We start from the raw sequence: 22,158 nt of genomic DNA, 5'->3' as shown, positions 1-22,158 counted from the left end.
GGAAAGCATCACGAACAACAAAAAAGTCGCGGCGGCACCACCACCTCCTCTCCAACCGGAAGAAAGGGGGAACCGCCTTCAGTTCTGTTGTCCGCGCCAACGGAAATCACTTCGACCACGTTGTCGTGAACCACGAGAGGACGTCCCAGTTCCTCTGACTACTATAGCCAACCAGCGCACTAGCACAGACTCTACAAAGAACAATCCTCCAGAGAGCGCCAGAACGCACAGAGCCAAGCACCGACTCAAGACAAGCAGCAAGTGAACCTGGGAACCGAAGACGACCCTAAACTCGTCTATGTGGGAGCCAACCTTGACCCCACACTTAAGGCTCAACTTGTAAATTTTCTGTCCATGAATAAAGATGTATTCGCTTGGTCGTATATCGATGTGCCTGGTATAGACCCTAGTGTTGCATGCCACCGGTTAAACGTCAACCCTGGCGCCAAACCAGTTCGACAGCGTCCTAGACGATTGTCATTACGCTTTCAAAAAGCAATCAACGACGAGGTAGATAAGCTCAAGCAAGTCGGTTTCATCCGAAAGGTCGACTACCCAGAGTGGATCGCCAACATAGTGGCAGTCCCGAAAAAGAATGGCACAGTCCGTTTGTGCGTCGACTTCACCAACGTCAATCAAGAAACTCCAAAAGACAGCTTCCCCCTACCAAGAATCGACCGGCCTAGTCGACCCGGACTTGTGGGCACGAGCCGCTATCATTCATGGACGTATATAGCGGGTACAATCAGATACCACTAGTGAAGAATCGAGGAGAAGACATCATTTTATCGAAAGCAAGGAATTTATTGTTACAACGTTCTCCCGTTCGGACTAAAGAACGCAGGAGCGACCTATCAGCGGCTAGTAACTAACATGTTCCAGGACATGTTAGGCGATACCATGGAGGTCTACATTGACGATATGGTTGTCAAAAGCAAAAAAGCAGCCGACCACCTCACTCACCTCGAGCAAGCGTTCTCCGATTCTACGATTTAACCGGAATGAAGCTGAACCCAGAGAAGTGTCTTTTTGGTGCGTCCTCCGGAAAATTTCTCGGATATCAGGTCTCACAACGAGGCATCGAAGCAAATCCAGACCAAATTCGGGCGTTCATCGACATGCCCGACCCGCAAACAAAGAAACAGATACAAAAGTTGTCAGGTATGGTCGCCGCGACTCAACCGATTCATATCGAGGCGTCGGACAAAATGCCGGCCGTTCTTACAGATATCAAGAAAGGCGAGCAATTCTCATGGAACGATCAATGCCACCAAGCATTCGCCACCCTCAAGGAGTACCTCCACAACACCTCCGCCCTAGCCAAACCAACCGACGGAGAAACTTTGGGGCTCTATCCGGCGGTATCCGATTTTCGCCATCGGTTCGGTCCTATTCAAGGATCGAACACAATTCGTAGAAAAAGCCGATCTACTTCACAAAGCAAGACACTCACTCCGGCCGAGAAGAACTACTCTTACATAGAAAGAGCGGTCCTTGCTTTGTTATAATTTCGGCAAGAAAATTCAGACCGTATTTCCAGGCTCATCCAATCAAAGTGCTTAGCGATCTCCCTTTGAAGAGGATTCTTCACAAAGAAAACAAGACTACCAGGATGGCAATATGGGCGAAGAGTCGGGCTTAACACCACATGGAATTCGTCCCGCAGCGATATCACGAAGGGGGTCGATTTGCGGACTTCCTAGCAGATTTCCCGGTCGGCGACCCTAATTGGGAGGCCGAAAAGAGGTCGCGACCCAAGAAAGCGGCACGCAAAACGGTCGGGTCCCTACGTCGATGGTTCCAAAGAACCCCGAGGCAAAGTGGTATGGGAATCGTCTTAGTCTCCCCCGAGGGAGCTATGGTAGAGAAGGCAGTTCGGATAGACTTCGCAACGTCAAACAACGAAGCAGAGTACGAAGCACTAATAATGGGAATGCGTGCGGCGATCCAGCTCGGAGTAAAGGAGATCCAAATATTTAGTGACTCGCAACTGGTCGTTCGCCAGGTTGCAAAAGAGTACACTACCAGCGAAGGTAACCTCTCCAAATACCTTCAAGTTGTTAACAATTTGCTTCCGTCATTTAGCAGAGCGACGATACACCATTTTTTGCGTGACGAGAACCGTCACGCAGATAGCTTGGCATACTTGGCCACCCAGACACCGAACTGTGTCCCTCGACAACTGATTATCGAAGTAGTCGACCGACCTGCTTACCAAGCGAACCAAGTCTTGACAATTAGCGACCTGTTCCCACTCTCTGAAGATCAGACGAGTCGCTCCTGGATGCAGCCTATTATACAGTACATCCAGCACGGCACACTCCCAGAGGAGCGCACAAAAGCCAAGAAGGTTCCACACCAAGCACGTAGCTATTGTTTGGTGAACGGCAGATTATTCCGCAAATCTGCCGGGGGACCCCATCTGAGATGTATCAATCGAGCAAAGGCCGACTAATCTTTCTTTGAAATTCACGGCGAGAGAGTCGGCAACCACTGGAGGTCGGTCACTAGCCCACAAAGCGATCTCTCAAGGGTACTTCGGCCTCATTATGCGATCGATGCTAAAGCGTATGTCCTCAAATGTGTCAAATGCCAAACATTTGGTCACAACATCATACAACCAAACCAAGGAACCGATTAACATCGCGAGTCCTTGGCCGTTCCATATGTGGGGCATGGACATTATGGGACCATTCATCCCTCGAGGAGAGCACCGGCTTCCGCCGTCCTTGCCGCCCTGCTATTACTTCACTAAGTGGGTTGAAGCAATTCCGTTAGCACACGCGTTAAAGAATCACATGTCGAAATTTCATTTGGACTCATATCATCACCCGGTTTGGCCTACCACATACCGGTGATGGATAATGGCTCAGTTCAAGGGCAAAAACAAATTCAAAGAGTTTACGGCCAAATGGAAGATCGTTCATGCATTCTCTACACCACGATGCATTTCAAAGCAATGGACAAGCAGAGGCCGCCAATAAGGCCATTCTAGAGAATTTGAAAAAGAAAATTGAAAAGAACAAAAGCCAGTGGCCCAATCAGCTGGAGAACATACTCTGGGCCCACCGCACTACAGCTCGCTCAAGCACCGGCAAGTCACCATTCTCCCTATGCTATGGCACGAAGAGCCATACCCACCCGCGGTGACAATCACGACAACCCGATCCGAACTTGTCGAAACGGGCCTTAATGACTTCGGTTCTTCTAGCTCGAGATCGACCTCCTCGAGGAAGCGACGACCTACTTGTACCGTCCGAAAGTGGCGACTACCAACAGGTCCTCAAGAGATCTTACAACAAACGAGTACATCCACGATCTTTTCAACCGGGGGATCTCGTATTGAAGAAAACTCAAGACGATGCTAAGCTAGCACCAACATGGGAAGGCCCTTACATCGTGGAACGCGTCGTTGGCAACGGCGCGTATTGGATTAAAACCCAAGAAGGAAGGATGCTGCCACGACCATGGAACACATACTTGCTAAAGCAATTTTACCAATAGTTGTATTACGCATTGTAAGTCCTGTTCCCAGGCACAACAAAGCTCAAATGAAAGAAACTCAAGATGGTATCATAAATGGCGGACCTACTCACATCTCCAAACCACACCTCCCACAGAGCAAGCTCCATACCTAAACACGCCATGCGCGGGGACGCCTCGGAGCTTATTGTGCTCAACGCCTCCGAAGTCTCGCTAAGTTGAGGACCTATACTTCTAGGATCAACTAAGCGAGAACGATTTCAGAGCGTAACGCTCGGGGGCTAAACACGCGCTCAAACGCGCAGGACGCTCTCAGGAGCTTACAGGCTCAACGCCTCTCCGAGTCTCGCTAAGTTGAGGACCTATACTTCTAGGATCAACTAAGCGAGAACGCTCCGGAGCGTAACGCCCTCGGGGGGCTAAACACGGCGCTCAAACGCGGGGACGCTCGGGGAGCTTACGGGCTCAACGCTTTCTCCGAAGTCTCGCTAAGTTGAGGACCTATACTTCTAGGATCAACTAAGCGAGAACGCTCGGGGAGCGTAACGCCCTCGGGGGCTAAACACGCCAAACGGGACGCTCTCGGGGAGCTTACGGGCTCAACGCTCTCGAAGTCGCTAAGTTGAGGACCTATACTTCTAGGATCAACTAAGCGAGAACGGCTCAGAGCGTAACGCCTCGGGGGCTAAACACGCCAAACGTGGGGGACGCCTCGGGGAGCTTACAGGCTCGGCGCTTCTCCGAAGTCTCGCTAAGTTGAGGACCTATACTTCTAGGATCAACTAAGCGAACGCCTCGGGAGCGTAGCGCCCTCGGGGGCTAAACACGCCTCATACGAGCAAGGCGCTCAGAGCTTACGGGCTCAACGCTTCCAAGTCTCGCTAAGTTGGGGGCATACACTTTTCGATTCAACTAAGCGAGAACGCTCTCAGGAGCAGAACGCCCTCAGGGGCTAAACACGCGCTCATACGAGCAAGACGCTCTCAGGAGCTTACAGGCTCAACGCCTCTCCAAGTCTCGCTAAGTTGGGGGCATACACTTTTCGAATCAACTAAGCGAGAACGCTCTCAGGAGCATTACGTCCTCAGAGACTAAAACAAACTCTCATCCGAGCAGGACGTCCTAGAGAGCTTACAGGCTCATAGCCGCTTTCATCCTCACTAGACGAGGACCGATTTTCCTAGGGTTCACCAACGAAGAACGCTCCCAGTGAGCACCATAACCCACGAAGTCACAGGGGCACGGACCCCTTTCGTCCTAAAAGATCAAACACTTACATATCGTGTTCCCATGCACTATCATAGCAGCTTAACATGTAACGAGAATACATTTCAGAAGCAAAATCCATAGACGGGATCAAAGCCATGAACAAATCAGACCAAAACATATACAGCATTAATCAAGGTCTCACCAAAAGGAGCACACATTTCGGATCCAGGGAGATCAGCTCTAGATCACCGACGCGTCTTTGGGTCTACCCGAAAAATCCGTGTCGGCTACCGATTACAAAAACAAAGTTAACGAAGCGCCACGCCCGGGGAAGCCGGTTCTCAAATTCAAAAGTTTAACCGCTTCGGGCAAACCCGAAAACGCAGCTCTAGTGTTTAACCTTCGTAGGGGCAAAGAAAACACAAGTTAATATCAAACCAAAAGAAGAACATACTTTCACCAGCAGACAAACTCACCATCCGCGCAAATGACCACATGTTTATCCTCGTGCAGTCTTTGGTTGAGGGAACAGGCCTCGCAGCTCTTGAGCAACACGCATACCGACCTCACCGAGCCCGTCCGCCTTCTCTTTAGCCGCCCGGTATTTCGCCTAGCTGGCGTACTCACTACTGGCGGTGGTATCTGGCGTCTCCGAGCCTTTACGGGCAACCCCTCGGCATTGCTTTACTCGGTGACTTCTCCGCGATCTCCACTAGCGCAGATCCGCCATAGACGCTAAACAAGTTTCGCATTTTCATCGCGGCGAAGACGACATTTAGCCGACATAGTCTCCGGCTTTTCTTGTCACCACCCGGGCAGCTTCGCGGACATCCTAACTTCGACTCCGGCTCCTTGGCATCAAGGTCCTTCCTATCACCATCAAGCGTCATCCCTCCGGCAAGCAAGCGGCTATGGGTGCGGACTTGTAGCTGCGATCCGACCCTCTTTCACATAGCGCTTCCCGCTTGTCTCGTCAATGTACATCGGGTTGCGCTCCATTTCGTCCTTTCGATCTTGGGCGGCCCCTTACCGGCGTCTCTTAAGCCAACCTTCCCTTCATCTTGCACGAGGCATCTCCAACAACACGGGTCGAGCGACCTCCGGGACAACCTCCGGCCGTCCTCAACCGTAAACGCTGAAGTCGGGCATCGGCCTCGACCTCGGGTTGCGAGCTGCCCTCCCACCCATTCGCACCTCACCACCCTGTGCGGTCTGGGCCACCCTCGCAGTCTTAGCAGGTCGGTACTCCGGAACGTCGGAGGGAGCGTCCTCCACGTCGAACGGAGCATCCTCCCGACCCATCCCGACCGGACCGAGGCCCCAAAGACCCAGGGTCGCTTCACCCCAGTACGGCCCCGGTTTCTATCCTCTCTGGTCACCAGATCACTCCCACGCTTCTCCATAACACGTACTTTGGACGCTCCCTTACCACGAGCCCTACTTTTCTGAGCTTCCCTTCTCTTCCGAACGACAGGCCCTCCACGCTCCTTAAAGAATTCGGCTACCTCTGGCAACTTCGCAATTTTCTCGTCCCGAGTCAACCTAGCGAAGCTCTCGATCACTGCTCGGTTCGTCTCCTGTGCAGGACGGTTATCTGTACAAAAGACAACATAACAAATATTAGATCAATACAGGATCAATCGTTATCAGCATAAAACCTAAGAAAACGTACTGGTACCCACCGATTGAAATCACACGCGTTTTTCTTGTCAACACCGAACCCACTTTCGCGGTAGAGTTACCCACTAACAGAACGGTCTTTTATCCCAAGACTCGTTACTCACTCCATCGAGCGGGTGATGAGTAGCTTCGGGTTTGCAAGCTAAAGTTATATGCCCTAGATCGCTTCAAGGTGAAGTGCTCAATAATATCGGCGACTTCGATCCGGTATTCAATGGCGTTCAAATGGTCGAACACCTTCAACAACCGCCACGTGTTACCAACGAATCGCGACAGCGCTTTGCCACGATGGTTCAAAATTGACAAACCAACTTCAAAAATGGTATCGTCATATAGCCCTCAACCGCCTCAGACGATCACCCGAGTGGTGGCGGTGATTGGGACGTACCTATCCCCTAAAAACCGTTCCGCCTCGATCGGGCTCGTGGATCTCCGACCGTCTACAGTTATACCATATCTTTTCCTCAGATATGGAAACGCCCTCAAAGCGTGTTTATCCACAGCCCTAGTTGGCAGCTCGCTCGAAGACGACCTCTCACCGCGTCCTGAAGTGCCAACGTCAGCAACCACAGAAGCAGATCGAGCATCGCCTTCCTCACTCACAGCCTCATCCCCATCACCCTCACCCCGCATACCAACTGATTCATCTGTCTCCTCCTCATCCTCCCAACCAAGGGAAACTTCACGGATCTCGTTCGAACGAGTGTCATCGGAATCCGACATCTTTCTCCTCTAAACTTATCAAATCTAGCTACTAGTATCTAACAGAGTACCCTAACAATTCTAGCACAGAAGCTTAGCACCAAACAAGGGAAACGGGTTCAAAAATGGCAGAGCACTAACCTGAAGATTGATGCGCTAATGAAGTTCTCTCTACCAAACGAAGCAGCAAAATGAAGTCTCGGTCACGCAAGTAGGATTTTTGAACAACCGCCCCTCCAGTTTCCAAGGCATTATGATTACACCCTAGCCCTAGCCATCCACGACTTCCAAGTAACTGTCTTGTCTTTTCGCATCCCGAAAAAACGGGGCGCCACGTTTTCTTCTCTCAGAATCGCTTTCGGATCGTCACGCACCGCACACGCCACACGATCATACTAACTACGCGCGGTTAACACGGTGTTTTCTACAGCGATCGTGGCGCTTCCCAAATATCACATAGTACGCTGGCGTGTTATCGTTCTCTCAAACGGTCGTTACCACAACCCATCGAGAGGGGTCGGTAGGGAGTGATATTCTCTATCCAAAGACGCTTTAGCATGGTGGAACTAATGCACCGACCTATGATATCAGGTCGCATCCACGAGCCAACATCGCGCCACAAGACAGATCGCAACATCACGCGAACTACACCAGGCAGTGACACAGACTCCCTATCCATAAGCAATCATGACTGAAGGAGTACTTGCACTAATCCTCGACCGACAACCATCGATCACGCCAAGCTACTTGCTCGTCGGTCATCCTCCTCATCATCACAGCAGACCTATGTAGATATTTCTCACGTGCTCCCATGATCCACACCCCACGTTGGTGACATCCTCTACACGTGGAGGGTGAGGATACACTCCGAATCTCTATAAATACCACTCCTATGAACTACGCCAGACCTGATTCTACTCTGAGCCCAGTCCCCAGAGAAAGATACGTAGGCAGTTCGCTCGAAAAGCCGAACTCGGTCTCACCCATCCATCCATATCAGTCCCCCAGAGACTGTTTGTAAGGGAGTATCACATCACGCCTTTACAGTGTATATGTGACCGTTTATGTACACATTTATGTACGTTAAAAATTATATTGTCCATTTAAAGTGACCATCCACCACAATTAAACTTAAACATGCATGTGATCATCGTTTCTTGTCCATTTAAAGTGTTAATGGTGAAGTTTATTTCTTCGTGGCCTTCTCATACACCAGATGGCTAATTGGTCAGTTTTCAACAAAATTTCGCCAGTGTCACAGTGATGTGAACCTGCTAGTATGTATGTTACTGTACATTGTTTTCAAACTGAGACGGTACACTCGCATAAAAAACATGCATGTAAGATATTATCGAATTGAAAAAAAAAAAAAAAACGTGTAAGAGTTAACACTGTCTATTGGAAGAGTAATTCTACTAAGCTGTCTGTGAGGGTACGCACTGATGGTTTGGCATAATGCACTGTCGAGTTCACTATCCTACATCAATTAATTAGTACGGTGTTGTAATGCACCTTCCCATTTTTTTCACGAGTATACTATATTACTATGTCCTCCTCCAATCCCTAGAGCCATTTGTGTAGACTGGCCGGTGCTTATTTCTTCAATTCACACCTACATCTCAACAGCTAGCCATCTAGAGGTAAAATAGACCAGGCGTCGATATATCAGTCTTATATGAAACAAAAGTACCACCTCTAAGGCGTGCCGTACAACATTTGCAGACTCGTTCTCGTTAGTCGTTTCCCACTATTTCATCAGTCAACTACCAAACATCTATACTTACTGTATCCCATAAATTACCTCCAAACAACTAACTATAATATAGTAGCTTGAAATTAAATATCGGTCATGCCATGGCCACTTAGGCAGCAGCCTATCTATATAAACTATGCATTCCATCACCATTCCACTATCGAATAGTCTCATTGATATGCTTAAATAGACTAAAAAAACCTCGTTCTTTTATCTTTCCATCACTCAAATGGGCAGCCTTCCTACTGATGTTCTTGAAAACAACTTTGCATGTTCAGCCAACCCTTTGGACGCAGATGAATTCAGGAGGCAAGGCCATTTGGTAATCGACTTCATAGCTGATTACTATCAAAACATCGAAAAACTTCCTGTTCGGAGCCAAGTCGAACCTGGATATCTCAAAAAACGCTTACCCGAATCAGCTCCTTATAACCCTGAACCCATAGAACTAATTCTCAAAGATGTCCAAAATGATATCATGCCTGGTATAACACATTGGCAAAGTCCCAACTATTTTGCATACTTCCCTTCAAGCGGTAGTATTGCTGGGTTCCTTGGCGACATGCTTAGCACTGGCTTTAATGTTGTTGGCTTCAATTGGATGTCGTCACCAGCTGCTACAGAATTAGAGAGTATAGTGATGGACTGGCTAGGCAAAATGCTTAAGCTTCCTGAATCATTCTTGTTTTCAGGAAATGGTGGTGGCGTTTTACAAGGGACTACTTGTGAGGCCATCTTGTGTACACTAATAGCAGCGAGAGATCGAATGTTGAACAAGATTGGTAGAGAAAATATCCACAAACTTGTTGTTTACGGGTCTGATCAAACACATTGTGCAATGCAGAAAGCCGCGCAGATTGCTGGAATTCATCCTAAGAACTTTCATGCTATTCCAACTTCAAAGTCCAATGCATTTGCTCTCCCAGTCGAATCCCTCCGATCAGCAATTATTTTTGATATACAAGCTGGGCTGGTGCCATTATTCTTGTGTGCCACAGTGGGGACAACATCATCTACTGCAGTGGATCCAGTTGGGCCACTTTGCGACATAGCAAAGGATTACAATATATGGGTGCATGTTGATGCTGCTTATGCTGGAAGTGCGTGTATATGTCCAGAGTTCAGGCACTTCATTGATGGAGTTGAAAATGCCGACTCTTTCAGCCTCAATGCGCATAAATGGTTCTTCACTACTTTGGATTGCTGCTGTCTTTGGGTTAAAGATCCAAGTTCACTTGTTAAGGCTCTTTCAACTAATCCAGAGTATCTAAAGAACAAAGCAACTGAATCAAAGCAAGTTGTTGACTATAAAGATTGGCAAATAGCACTTAGTCGTCGATTTCGTGCCCTGAAACTATGGTTAGTACTACGTAGCTATGGTGTGGCTAACCTTAGAAATTTCCTAAGGAACCATGTTAGGATGGCTAAACACTTTGAGGGACTTGTAGCAATGGACAAGAGATTTGAGATTGTTGTCCCAAGGACTTTCGCTATGGTCTGTTTTCGAATGCTTCCACCAACATCAATGGTTGAGATGCAGGGGGATGGTGTGAAAAGTGCTGTGCACGCAAATGAATTAAACCAGAAGTTATTAGAATCAGTCAATGCATCGGGGAGGATTTACATGACTCATGGAGTTATTGGAGGCGTATACATGATAAGATTTGCTGTTGGTGCAACTTTAACTGAAGAGAGACATGTTAAGATTGCATGGAAGGTGGTCCAAGAACATGCAGATGCTTTAGGCCTTTAGGACTATAGAAAAACTCGTTTTTCATGGTGATTGAGTGGAAAATTATCTATGCCATTTTAGAATAACAAGGTTTTTTGCTTTTGAATAAATTAGTTTAGTATCCACTATATTTGAATTTACTAATGTTCAATTTATTAAAGGAGCCAATTTATCAGTTTGGTCTTCTCGATTAATTAGAATTTTAGTAGTGCAGACTGCAGAGTTACACAAATTGCGAGAACTTTAATTTAAACTTACTTATTGGAGAAATGAATGATTGTAAGACACTCTAAAACATAAAATCCAATTATTTCATAATATTACGTTTGAATCTACTCGATAACCGAGCTCAAATTGAATGACAAACCTTTTTTTTATGGTACTAACTACTAAAGCATCTGCCTGTTCTTGAAGCAGCTTCCATGCCATATTCGTCTCTCCTCAGTTAATGTTGCACCTACAACAGATCTAATCATGTAAACACACCCAAGAACTCCATGAGTCAGGTATACTGCATTCGCAGATTCTAATAAATTTTTATTCAACTGATTTGCATTATTTCATAATAATAGTTGTATTGAATCCCCCAATAGCTCATAATTATATAATACTTTATGATATGGACTCCATTCCCTGTGAGTGTAAAAAACTTTATATCAACTATTACAGTAGTTCAAGTAATTATTTGTCCATCAACATTTCTTCAATTAATTTCCCCAGGGGAACTGAATGTGCAGCAATGTCTTCCCTCATATGTTCATACAACCGTAAAGCATTGTCCATTCGACCAGCGTTGATCATACCATTAATCAACGTATTAATACTAATCAAATCAGGTTTGCACCCTCTCGTTAACATTTCTAAGACAAGCCTACATGCATCTTCAACTTGCTGTCTGTTACACAAGCTGCTAAGAAGACAATTGTATGTTACCACGTCAGGGGATTCACATATATCATCTTCCATCTGGCCTGCCAACTCGAATGCTTTTGAAACACTCCCCTCTAGACTTAGCCCATGTATCAATATGTTGTAAGTGACAACTGAGGGTTTAATATTCCTCCCATTCATTGAGCTAAAAACTTCCCAAGCCTTCTCACCTCTTCCATGCTTATAAAGCAGCTTAATAACAATGTTCATGGTGATTTCATCTGGGTTTCTCATTCCTAGAAACACAGAATAAGCTTCAGCCACTTTATTCATTTTCCCCAACCACAGAATCAAGTTATTCGAAGAACAAGTGCAAAGGGTAACATGAGAACGGCATTTTATCTCCTGAATGACCTCAAGGACTTCATCAATCATACACTGCTTCATTAGACCATACAAACAAATTCTGAAACTGCTTTCACTAGCTTCAATGCCCCTTCTCTCCATCAATTTCAAGAACATATAGGCATCCACACCTCGACCCAAATCACTATAGTATTTAATAATCAAGTTAAAACTACACAAATCTGGTTTGCATCCTCTGATCTCCATCCTACAAAAAATTGCAAGGGCCTCTTTGACAAGTTTGCGATCCAAATATGCTTTAACAATTGTATTATATGTGTATGTATTAGGCTGAAGCGTTCTACTTATTTCCAAAATTCTTAGAACTGAAAGTGCTTCATCCATCTTGTTAGCGACGCAAAGTGACTTCAATACTGAACTATATGTTATAACATCAGCAGGGGTACCTTCTACTTCCATCTTAGAAAAAAGTTGCCGCACTTTTTGCTCTTCGCCTGATTCTCCAAGCTTGTCAATTAAGGTATTGTAGCAAATAATATCTGGTTTACAGTGGTAAGAAGGCATTTCATGGAAAAGACTGAGTGCCTGATCAAACATTTTGGAGTCGCATAAGATTCGAATAAGGACAGTAAATGCAATAGTGTCAGGTTTATGGTATTCTTTTGCGAACGCAAAGAGTTCAAAAGCTTCGGCAACGTAACCCGAATTCCCAAGAAATTTGATGAACATTGTATATGTGATTATGTCAGGTGAGGGTGCAGTTTTGAATATTTGTGTGAGGACTTGCCAGGTTACAGGGGAAAGTAATTTTTGGGATTGTAGTGGGAAGTAGGAGTTTGATGACTTGGGCGACGAGATATATTCAATACTGTTACTTGTAGATTTTATAGACGAATTGAGGAATAGGGGTGTATTTGTTGAATTTGAAATGGTGCTTTTTGGTGGGAAATTTAACTCTTCAGGATGTACGCTTGAAACCAAATGAAGGCCTCTTTTTATGATTCTTGCTTCCTTTGTTGACTTAAAGAAGCACAACGCATTGGGTTTTGGTTGACATCTCATAGGTTTAAATGGTCTTGGTGAGAGATATTCAGAGTGTTTAAATCCTACCATTTCAGCTCATGTTTCAGGTAGAATGAATTAACAAGAAACAGTAACTAGAAGCAGTAAATGGAAAACTGGGGTACAATCTTTCCTCACCTTTCCTCTGCTGCAAGATTCTCCCATGGACTTTCAGGCATTTTGACTCACATGTGAGTCTCACGGTTGTTGTAAGATGAAGAGGAAGGAAAGCAAGGCATGAGAATACAGAACTCTTTCTTTAACAAAAATGTTATCCACATGGGAAATGTAAGGTGGGAAAGGAATTCTACTTTAGTCAATCAAAACACATCATATCATATCACAATTATTAGATACACATGTTTGGCCAACACACAATATTACGATTCCTTATCTAATATATCCTGAAACATTATTAGTAGTTTAGCACTGAATATAATCGCTTTGGAAGAGACAAGTGTGAAAGAGTGTTCTTGTAGTTGGAAGTTGGAACAACGTCAGAGATTACCAGTGTGACAAATATATATACACTTTGAAATGGGTAAGCATTTGACGCTAGCTTGAAATTTTTTCTTAAGAAAAATAAAAACAAAAGCTACGTTATAATCCTCAAAAAATGGGCATGTACTGGTTGTATGGTAGATTGGTAGGTCAAGACGTTAGAGTGATGCATCATGTGATCGTTGCTATTGTTACATTATCTGGCCACTTGCATCTGAATCCATATCAATTCAGCAAAATATCTGCAGACCGCACCCAAATAGCCAAGGGTCAATAATAATTTGTCGAGCCAGGCCGCAGAGTCTCAATTTCCACAACACAAGATTTGGTCACGCACTAGTTGTTGGAAACTTTAATGGATTTGTGTCCTCATGGGTTTGAACCCATGACCTTATGTATCTACTACACTCTAATGTGGGGGGTTTTAGCCCCACATTGGTTACTAAACTTAAGACTCTTAAGTTTATATTGTTTGTGTCCTTATGGAGGAATAGTGTAGAGAGATATAAGGATGTACTTGCGCACACACAAGGCTGCCTTTGCCACTAGAGTCGTCGATATCCAAAAAATCTTTTCCTCTTCTGAAAAACTATGTCTGGAGTACTGAGAGTTCTGTGCGAGTTGGCTGGTGACTAGCTCTACACTGTTCTGTGCGAGTTGGCTGGTGACTAGCTCTACACTGTTGTATCCTGGTGACTACTCTTTTGAAAAACTATGTCTGGAGTACTGAGAGTTCTGTGCGAGTTGGCTGGTGACTAGCTCTACACTGTTGTATCCTGGGAGGCGTACGCTTGAGGCTGGCAGCAACCACACCGGCGGCGTTTTTGTCTTAAGGAAATTGTGCCGAGCACAATCCTCAGTGATAAATTCTGTTTCATTCTTATTACTGTTTTTAATACTATTAGATTACACTAGTATCAATCCAAGCCAAGTTTTATTTCTGCAAGAGAGACTTAGAGGAATATCCAAACTGGCAGCTCTCAAATATGCTACTCGAATCTTAGATTGTATGAGTGGACACACTCTAACAAAGGACATTATGAGTGCACATATAAGGATATAGTGCAATAAAACCAGAGTGAAGAGGAAATCCCAAGTATTGCATAGGGGTTGGATCGAAGGTTTCTCATATTATGTGACCACTAAAAGTACCATATAACTGATAACAGCAGCAACTCCAGTAACTGCAATTCATGGTATAACAAAATAGGAAAACAAAATGATCTAATGGTCTTCATGGTAGAGATACCATTATTACAAATCATAGGAACTCTTGACGGACTCAGATAGATATGTTTGCATGATCACCTGAATTAATCCAGCACGACACTAAAAATCATATCCCCGACTTCTTGTACATACACTGGGTTTTGAATACATTTTCTAATCATTGATTCATAGATTGTTCTGAGCCTTTGAAACTATTGATGCTCCAAGAAAACATGATGTTGGAGCCATATATGAATATGAGTATCAGTATCAGTAACAGAATTAAGCTTTTGGTCTTGGTGCTCTCCCAATCAAACCTACAAAGAGAATAGGTAAATAAATGACAAATATGTTATGCGTAGCTAAACCAAGGTACTTATTCTGATAAACTTGTGTAAGATATATTAAGGAAATATATGATGAAAGTCATCCAATGCAGTCAAGCCAGACAACAGTCAAGGACAACACCTAACTAATCATGCCAGCTCAGATGATTTAGTAACTAATTCTTTTAAAAACAAGCTTTTACCTCATTTGAGGTCGATAGGAATCCAAGTAAGTTTCTTTCTATGTTTTTAGGAACTTCCAAATAAGTTTAAAATGTTTAGATGGTTTAGGAAATTTGTTTTTCTAAAATCAAGCTTACTTAGTCCTAAAAATAATTTCTATAAATAATTGTGATCATCGGAAGGGGTGATTGAACAATATTGGTTTTAGAGTTCTGAATCCCCAAAATGGCTTCTTCTCTTGTTTTCTTCTCCTTCCTCTTTATCATCCTTGCCTACTACGCCACCTACACCGCTTCTCAGAATCCCTTTCCTTTGTCGTCTCCTCCTCCACCATGTCTCACCCCACTACCAGCTATTACTCCATCCTCCCCAAGCACCACACTGCCCCCACCACCTCCATCCACCACCACTGCAGTGGAGAAGAAAACAAGTCAGTTTGCGCTCAGCAAAACCGACAAGATCAAAATAATTTTCATTGGAGCTTCCGTGGTGATATTTATATTGATTTGCCTTTTCCGTCGTAAGTTTCCTCCAGCCAGCAGGTCACCGGGTGTTTAGTTGATAGCTTGGTCATCAAGATAATAGTTTGTAGTAGGATAATAATAGTCAATAGACACAGGGAGGGCCTACTCTTGTTAGCCCTGTAGAATATGTTAAGTATAATTTAACTTGTGTTGGTATATTGTGTGATCGAATTGTGCAAATCGTCCAATGTATGATTCGTCTTAAGTTATTGGTTGATTTAGTTCTACATACTTTTAATTTGTTTCCATTGGGATGAAAATTCATTGGGAGGCTCATGACACCCTTCTCTAGTCTGTCATCCGCAAACACACGCAATGCTACTACTTCTCAAAAACTCTCAGCAATCTAGCGAACATATAACATGATCATCCATCGCTGTTTTTCTAAATTGTGATATTTTTAGCTTTCAAAATCACATTTTGCCTAATTAGAAAGCGGTTATCGAAGCTAATGAATAAGAATGGAGATGAACGTAACCAAGGACGGAGCCAGGAATTTGACCTAGGGGGGAGTGTATATACACAATCAAAATACAAGACGCTCGGACGGAACCAAAAATCTGACCTAGGGGAGAGTGCTTATACTATTTCAGAAAATGAAATAGCATGAAGTGTGTTTACCACTTTGACTATGTAATTAACAAAGAATAATAAAACGTATTAGTAGATGAAGTAAAACATTCAAATTATGAACACACCCCATGGATCTCGAAAAGGAACAATCAAGGCAGACTAGGAGAAAGCAAAGACTTGGCCACTTTAAGCTCCCCACAGTCACTTATATAGACTGTTTTAAGAGGTCTATTCCATATATTACGTGCACTCTCAGCTCTTTTGTCTCCAAAAAACTAAGTCAAATCGTTGAATTGGCATATCCGATTGGATGGTTTGTAAGTATAACAACTATGGTCATCACCACATCAAGGCCTGAAAACAAAAATTACCACATCCTCCCAAATGAGCCAATTAGGATCCTACCCCCTCCTAGATGGGGAAATTAGGTCCCCCCCTGAGGTACAAAAAAAAAAAAATCCTAATTGGCTCATCTAGAGAAAGGGGGATATGTTAATACTAGTTAACCCAAATTCACCACTTATATTTTTTCATTCTTCTACTACAAATTCACTCACGCTACACTATAATCCAACATATAAATTATACATTGTACATATAAATTAACCATAAAATGACTCATACAATGTCTATAGTAATGGGCAGTAAGTAAACAACACCACAATTGGAATGACAGTTTCTGCATACATATATTTGTCATCAAAAAGTATGATTGCAAAATCAAAGAGGATATACAATTAATCATGATCACTTGTATCCACATACCACATTTACAAACAAAAAGAAGCTATTGGTTTGTTAGCCTATATCCTCCTATACAAAAAGATCGAACAAGGAGCTCAAGTAGCCAAGTCAGGCATTTGAAGCCGCTCTCGCCGAGTTTTCTTCAAGACATCAAAAGCATCTATGATAGAATTTTTATCAAATTGTCTAGCAATATCTTTCTCAATAAACACAATCAAATAATTTGCTAGATAATCATCTTTCATCCTATTACGTAGCCTGGTCTTTACAATCCTCATCGCTGAAAATGCATGTTCCGATATAGCAATTGAAACAGGTAAAGTCAACACAAGACGAATCAGAATCAGTCTATCTATAAGATGATAAATTGTTGACTTTCCTGTTTCTATCAAAACTTAACACAACTTGAAAATGGGTGACAAATTTTGAAACTCAGAATGTATGAGAATGTCATTCTCATAGTTTTGCAACTGGTATCTCAAATGAAAATTTTCTTGCTCGGTGAAATCCATCGGATAATAATTATTTGCAAGCTCGCAAATATCATTAATTTTGAATGATCTATAATTGTTCCTGGGATCGAAAGCCGAGCTAAGAACAAGCAATCTCATTACATCCTCCTTAAACCTGTGATTTAATTCTTGCATCTGTGAATCAATTGTACCCATGAAAATTTCAACTCAAAAATGATGCCCATTGGTAAGGGAATCTTGAGTAGATTAATGATAGAGCACTTGGGTTTGATATGACGCTCCCACCTATTATAAGAAGACTATGTTGTGGCTTCACGTTTAAAAAACATAGTCAAAATTTTTGAGGGGGCGTAGTAAAATATTTAAACTTATTTTGAGGGGGCGAACCTCTATGTATTCAAAAAAATTCATACTAATAATACATAGAACATAATGGTTCTTCAAAACCTTGGGAGGAGGAGGGAACCCTCCCTCTATCTCTAACTAATAAAAATAATCAAATTCTTAGTAGGTTATGCATGCATGATCTGGAACAATATAGGAAATTTAGAAACTTGGGATTTCCGCATTTTTCGATATTTTGAAGTAGACTAGTGGATAAAGAAGTTATTTTAGTTAATGCGGAGTTAAAGAATTATGTCTTCAATGGCTTCACTAGCTAGTGTAGGAAGTGTAGTGAGAGTGAAATCATGTGGTTATTTTGAAGGTAATAATTGTAATAAGTTAGTAGTGCTGAGGAATTCGGCTATTAAAGAATGTACTAGTTTTGGTTATGGTTTGGTTAGGAATAGATGGAATTGTGTATCGGTTTGTAAATGTATGGTTACCACTGATTTGATTACGGAAAAGGGGAATTCGGTATCGTTGGATGCTACATTTAGAGGGAGTAAAGATGATGATAGTGATCTTGTACTTAAACTGGCTCCTAGGCCTGTTTTGAAACCTAAGGGTGAAACTTGATGGGGAACGGTTATTGAGAAGACGGAGAATGTGGGGGAAAGAACCAAGATGATTGAGTCATTAGGAGAGGTTCTGGAGAACGCAGAAAAATTGGAAAATGCTGCGCCTAAAAAACTGGAGATAAGTCAAAATGGTTAAGTTGGTCGTAGACCAGGATCTAATAGACGACCTATTTCAAGAACGACTAGAACTGTGTATTAATATAGGGGCAACTCAGAAGTGTAAGAATTTTGAAGAGTGTGTTGCGGAAAGGTAATCCTGTTGCAATTTGCAAGTGTGCAAAAGGTTGTTAAGGAACCTCTTAAGGCTATCAAGAATTAAGACTGAGAATGGAGTAGTGTTACACCGACCTATTTTTAAGACTTATTATTGCAAGTCACTATTTGGATAATGTTGGTTTTGGTTTGTATTGCAATACACACGAAATAAGATATCAGAAGTTAAGGATACGTCAACAGTGGTGACTCAGCAGTAGAATAACTAACTTCAATTTTTCTGTTATAACCAATCATGTGCAAATCAGTTCTGTAACTAACATTATAATCTACAAGTATAAATAGGTACTAATTGTACAATGAACAATTCAATTAAATGAAAAATAGATTCAGTTCTTTCTATAGTTTTATCTTGGTATTGAAGCCAAAATTACCAAACGGTGTTGATCTCCATTAATGTTCATTTGAGCTCAATCCTATTTTCTTCAAATCTATCTTCTTAATCAAATTCATCCCTAGAACAAATTAAGTTCAAGCAACCTTCAAACCCTAATTTCTCCTCCCTTATTTCAAACCATCCTTCCCCAACAAACAATTAAATATCCCAACATCAATGTCATCAACTCAAATCATTAAACTCTTCCAATCGATGCTCTAAATGTTGAACAATGTTGATCGGTTTTGCAACCTAATTAGGTCAGTCCTTAAGGAAAGATTTAGCCCCTTCCAGCGGTTTTCTAGCGAGGATTTTCTACCCACTTTAAGGGTTAGCAGTCTTATTAGTTATTCCACTAACTACTGTCTCCTAACTACTTCGTATCCTCAAAGTTTGGTAATTGGTAATCAGAATACCCACAACTAAAAAATATAGTGCTAGACTACTAGTAACACAAAACGTTAACATTCGCATATCTTACAATGCTGAAGTAATGTGGGACTAACAAAATATTTTGAAATAAAAAAAAAAATCGAAAAAAAAAATGAATAAGCATCTGTCCATTGCATACTGTGTGAGATAAATTTGAGTAGGCTAAAAAACACGGGTGTTGAAAAGTGGAAAACCAACATGTGTTTATAGTACGGTGTTAATGAATTGGGGGGCTTATAACATATGGGCATATGGGCCTTATTTCAATATATGGGCCTGATAAGAAGCCATGTCATTCAAAGGGATACATGATAATTGCTAACTTCTAACATGGTCAGCTTCAGCCTTCAGGAGAAGGGGAAAGCTATAGATGGCACTTTCCACCCTAGCGTTTCTCTTGTGTCATTCTAATTAAGCATGTTTAGACAAAAGGTACTGAGATAACTAGATAAGGGCGTAATTAAAGATAGACAGAATCAATTTGTAAATCAAAGAAATCACTAGAATTCAAGTGGCAAAGGGTCCATCAATGAAAGCAAGCACGAAGTGTCTCCTTTAAGGTTGGCAGCCATACTCTCCCTCACTTCTTTTGCCTTCTTGACTTCTTTTACATTTTTTCTTTACATCTAAATCATAATCTGTATTTTCATGTTCATTTTTAGGTACTTTGACAATTTTACAAGAAAAAAGAACCTATTCCTTTTTGCCAAAGATGTAACAAAATGAAAATTGTATAAAGTAGAAGGGTCGGAAAATCAACATATGTTCGAACTTACTGAGGTAAAATCACTTTCATCATGAGTGGATAAGCTCGAACTTACAGAGTTTGACTGATCAAAATGTACAAGAAAATGTTAATGGTGAACAACAACAAGTTCCTTTTTGCCTAAAAATAAAAAAAAAAATAACAAAAATTAAAAACAGTATAAATCATTAATACAAGGGTTAATTGGCTACAATCCTCCATTTTATGACATACATTTATATATTTGTGTTTATTCTCTAAATTTTGAATCATCACAAATGACCCCCACTCCATCCGGAAATCATCCATATTGCTCTCAAAAAAAGAAAATTATCAAAAGTACCTCTCGGGTTTACACACATATAACCAAACTCTCAAAATGAAGCAATAAGAAAAATATTTCATCTCTGGGCAAAGGGTAAAGATGACGACTTCAGAACATCAATGAAATTATTTTTATTTGTGATCTAGCTAAAAATTTTAACTTCTGTTCTTGCACTTTTGACAGACACGGGATCTCGAGAGTCAATTGGCAGAGGAGAGGAAAGCTAGACTCCAACAGGAAAATAGAGTTGCTGCTTCACCTAAACCATCTTCTTCATTCGCATTTTCATACCAAAATCAGAAAGTCTGGACATATAAAAAGTCGCCAGTTGGACCCTCTAAGTTGAGGCCTCCGTATCACTTCCTACATTTCGTTTGCCTATATTTTCATTTCAATCGTTCATAATAGATAACTACCAAGCTTCCATCTATTACGGAAATCGTATGCAACGACTCAAGAACACATTCAAACCTCGTCTATTTGTATATGCACTACATTGTGTTGCGTGTCGTATTCATTGTTCATGATATACACCTAAAGGAACTTGCAGAAGTTATCATGTATTTACCATCGTTAGTACCTTTCCTCAACTACTTCAGCAGGACATGAGTAAATTTACAATGGCGTCTGTATTTAAACCTCTCTAGTTGTTTGCAATTGTGACAATATTTTTAATATCCTTCATTAACTCATCTAATCCCCTACATTTATCGTTGTTGGTGAGGCAGGTGACTTTTCCTACAGCACTACCAATCGCACCTCAAGCTTCAACTCAGTCTCATCAGCCTAGAAGGTGGGTCTCAATTGCTACCCTTCGCTCAGACTCACACATGTTATCTACAATGAAACCAGTTGATTAGTGGACTATTTGAACCTTCATTCCCCAGTCCAAAACAACAAATATGAATGATTTCTAGATGGGCAAGGAGAGAGTGGGGGTTCATTTGTGATGATTTAGAATTTGGAGGGTAAACACAAATGTATGTTATAAAATGGCGGATTTTGGCCAATTAACCCTCAACACAACTAACAAATAACTATCTTTATCAAAAAATAAAAATAAAAATACAACTAACCCAAGAAAAGTCCCAACTCCCAACGTCCAACTAATTCATTATTTTTACCTAGCTCAACCTTGTGGGGTTCTATAACTTCTATTTGATCTGGACCAAATAAAGGGTAGGGCATCTAAAGTTTTGTGGGGCTCAACTCATTTATAGGCTCGGTCAAGAACATTCATACATCTTACAAACTTAATTACAACACATTATTTTAGAACTCCCTTCTAAAACAATTTTGGGGGCGATCGGTAATAAAATTTGACTGGCTCAATTCAGCTACCTTGTTCATATTGCCGACAAGCCGAGAACTTTTTTAAATAGAGTTAGAGTTTTTTTTTTTTATTAGTAAGCCTGTTTTAAATGAGATCAGTAACTTTTTGATGCTGGCGGGGTTCGAGTCCCAAACTTCTGGTCATCACCCAAAAGTTTTACCGATTTTACTAATCGGCACCTGCATAGAGTTCATTTGCCAAAACATACAGAAGCTCGGTTCACTTGGCTCGATCGACTTGACCACCAGTCCTACATTATTATTAGTCTGGCCATGTTTTATGATTTCATCTGGAGTCTGGAACATGGTCTCTTAAGTTTTGT

General features: G+C 42.2%; 2 protein-coding genes across 2 annotated transcripts; one reads left to right on the top strand and one right to left on the bottom strand.

The window, feature by feature from the left end:
- Nucleotides 1-8,965: 8,965 nt before the first annotated feature.
- On the top strand, nucleotides 8,966-10,695 carry LOC147478722 (tyrosine decarboxylase-like). The gene has a single exon (XM_086583243.1). It carries the CDS (start codon nucleotides 9,057-9,059, stop codon nucleotides 10,578-10,580), a length of 1,524 nt encoding a protein of 507 aa, XP_086439369.1. The 5' UTR covers nucleotides 8,966-9,056; the 3' UTR covers nucleotides 10,581-10,695.
- LOC147478721 (putative pentatricopeptide repeat-containing protein At1g26500) lies at nucleotides 8,987-13,325 on the bottom strand. Its single transcript, XM_086583244.1, has 2 exons — nucleotides 12,996-13,325; nucleotides 8,987-12,380 (listed from the first exon to the last, which is right to left on the bottom strand). Exons 1-2 carry the CDS (start codon nucleotides 13,020-13,022, stop codon nucleotides 11,241-11,243), a joined length of 1,167 nt encoding a protein of 388 aa, XP_086439370.1. The 5' UTR covers nucleotides 13,023-13,325; the 3' UTR covers nucleotides 8,987-11,240.
- Nucleotides 13,326-22,158: the final 8,833 nt, after the last annotated feature.

Source organism: Coptis chinensis, chromosome 9, assembly GCF_015680905.1.
Source record: "Coptis chinensis isolate HL-2020 chromosome 9, ASM1568090v1, whole genome shotgun sequence".
Lineage (NCBI taxonomy): Eukaryota > Viridiplantae > Streptophyta > Magnoliopsida > Ranunculales > Ranunculaceae > Coptis > Coptis chinensis.
This window is presented reverse-complemented; position numbering and strand designations above follow the sequence as displayed.

Excerpts from the sequence above, each read along its gene's own strand:
- LOC147478722 (XM_086583243.1), top strand. The coding sequence starts at position 9,057 with ATGGGCAGCCTTCCTACTGATGTTCTTGAAAACAACTTTGCATGTTCA.
- LOC147478721 (XM_086583244.1), bottom strand. The coding sequence starts at position 13,022 with ATGGGAGAATCTTGCAGCAGAGGAAAG. Across the intron at positions 12,381-12,995 it reads AATCTTGCAGCAGAGGAAAG|GCACTCAGTCTTTTCCATGA; the intron begins GTGAGGAAAGAT and ends ATGTTTGATCAG.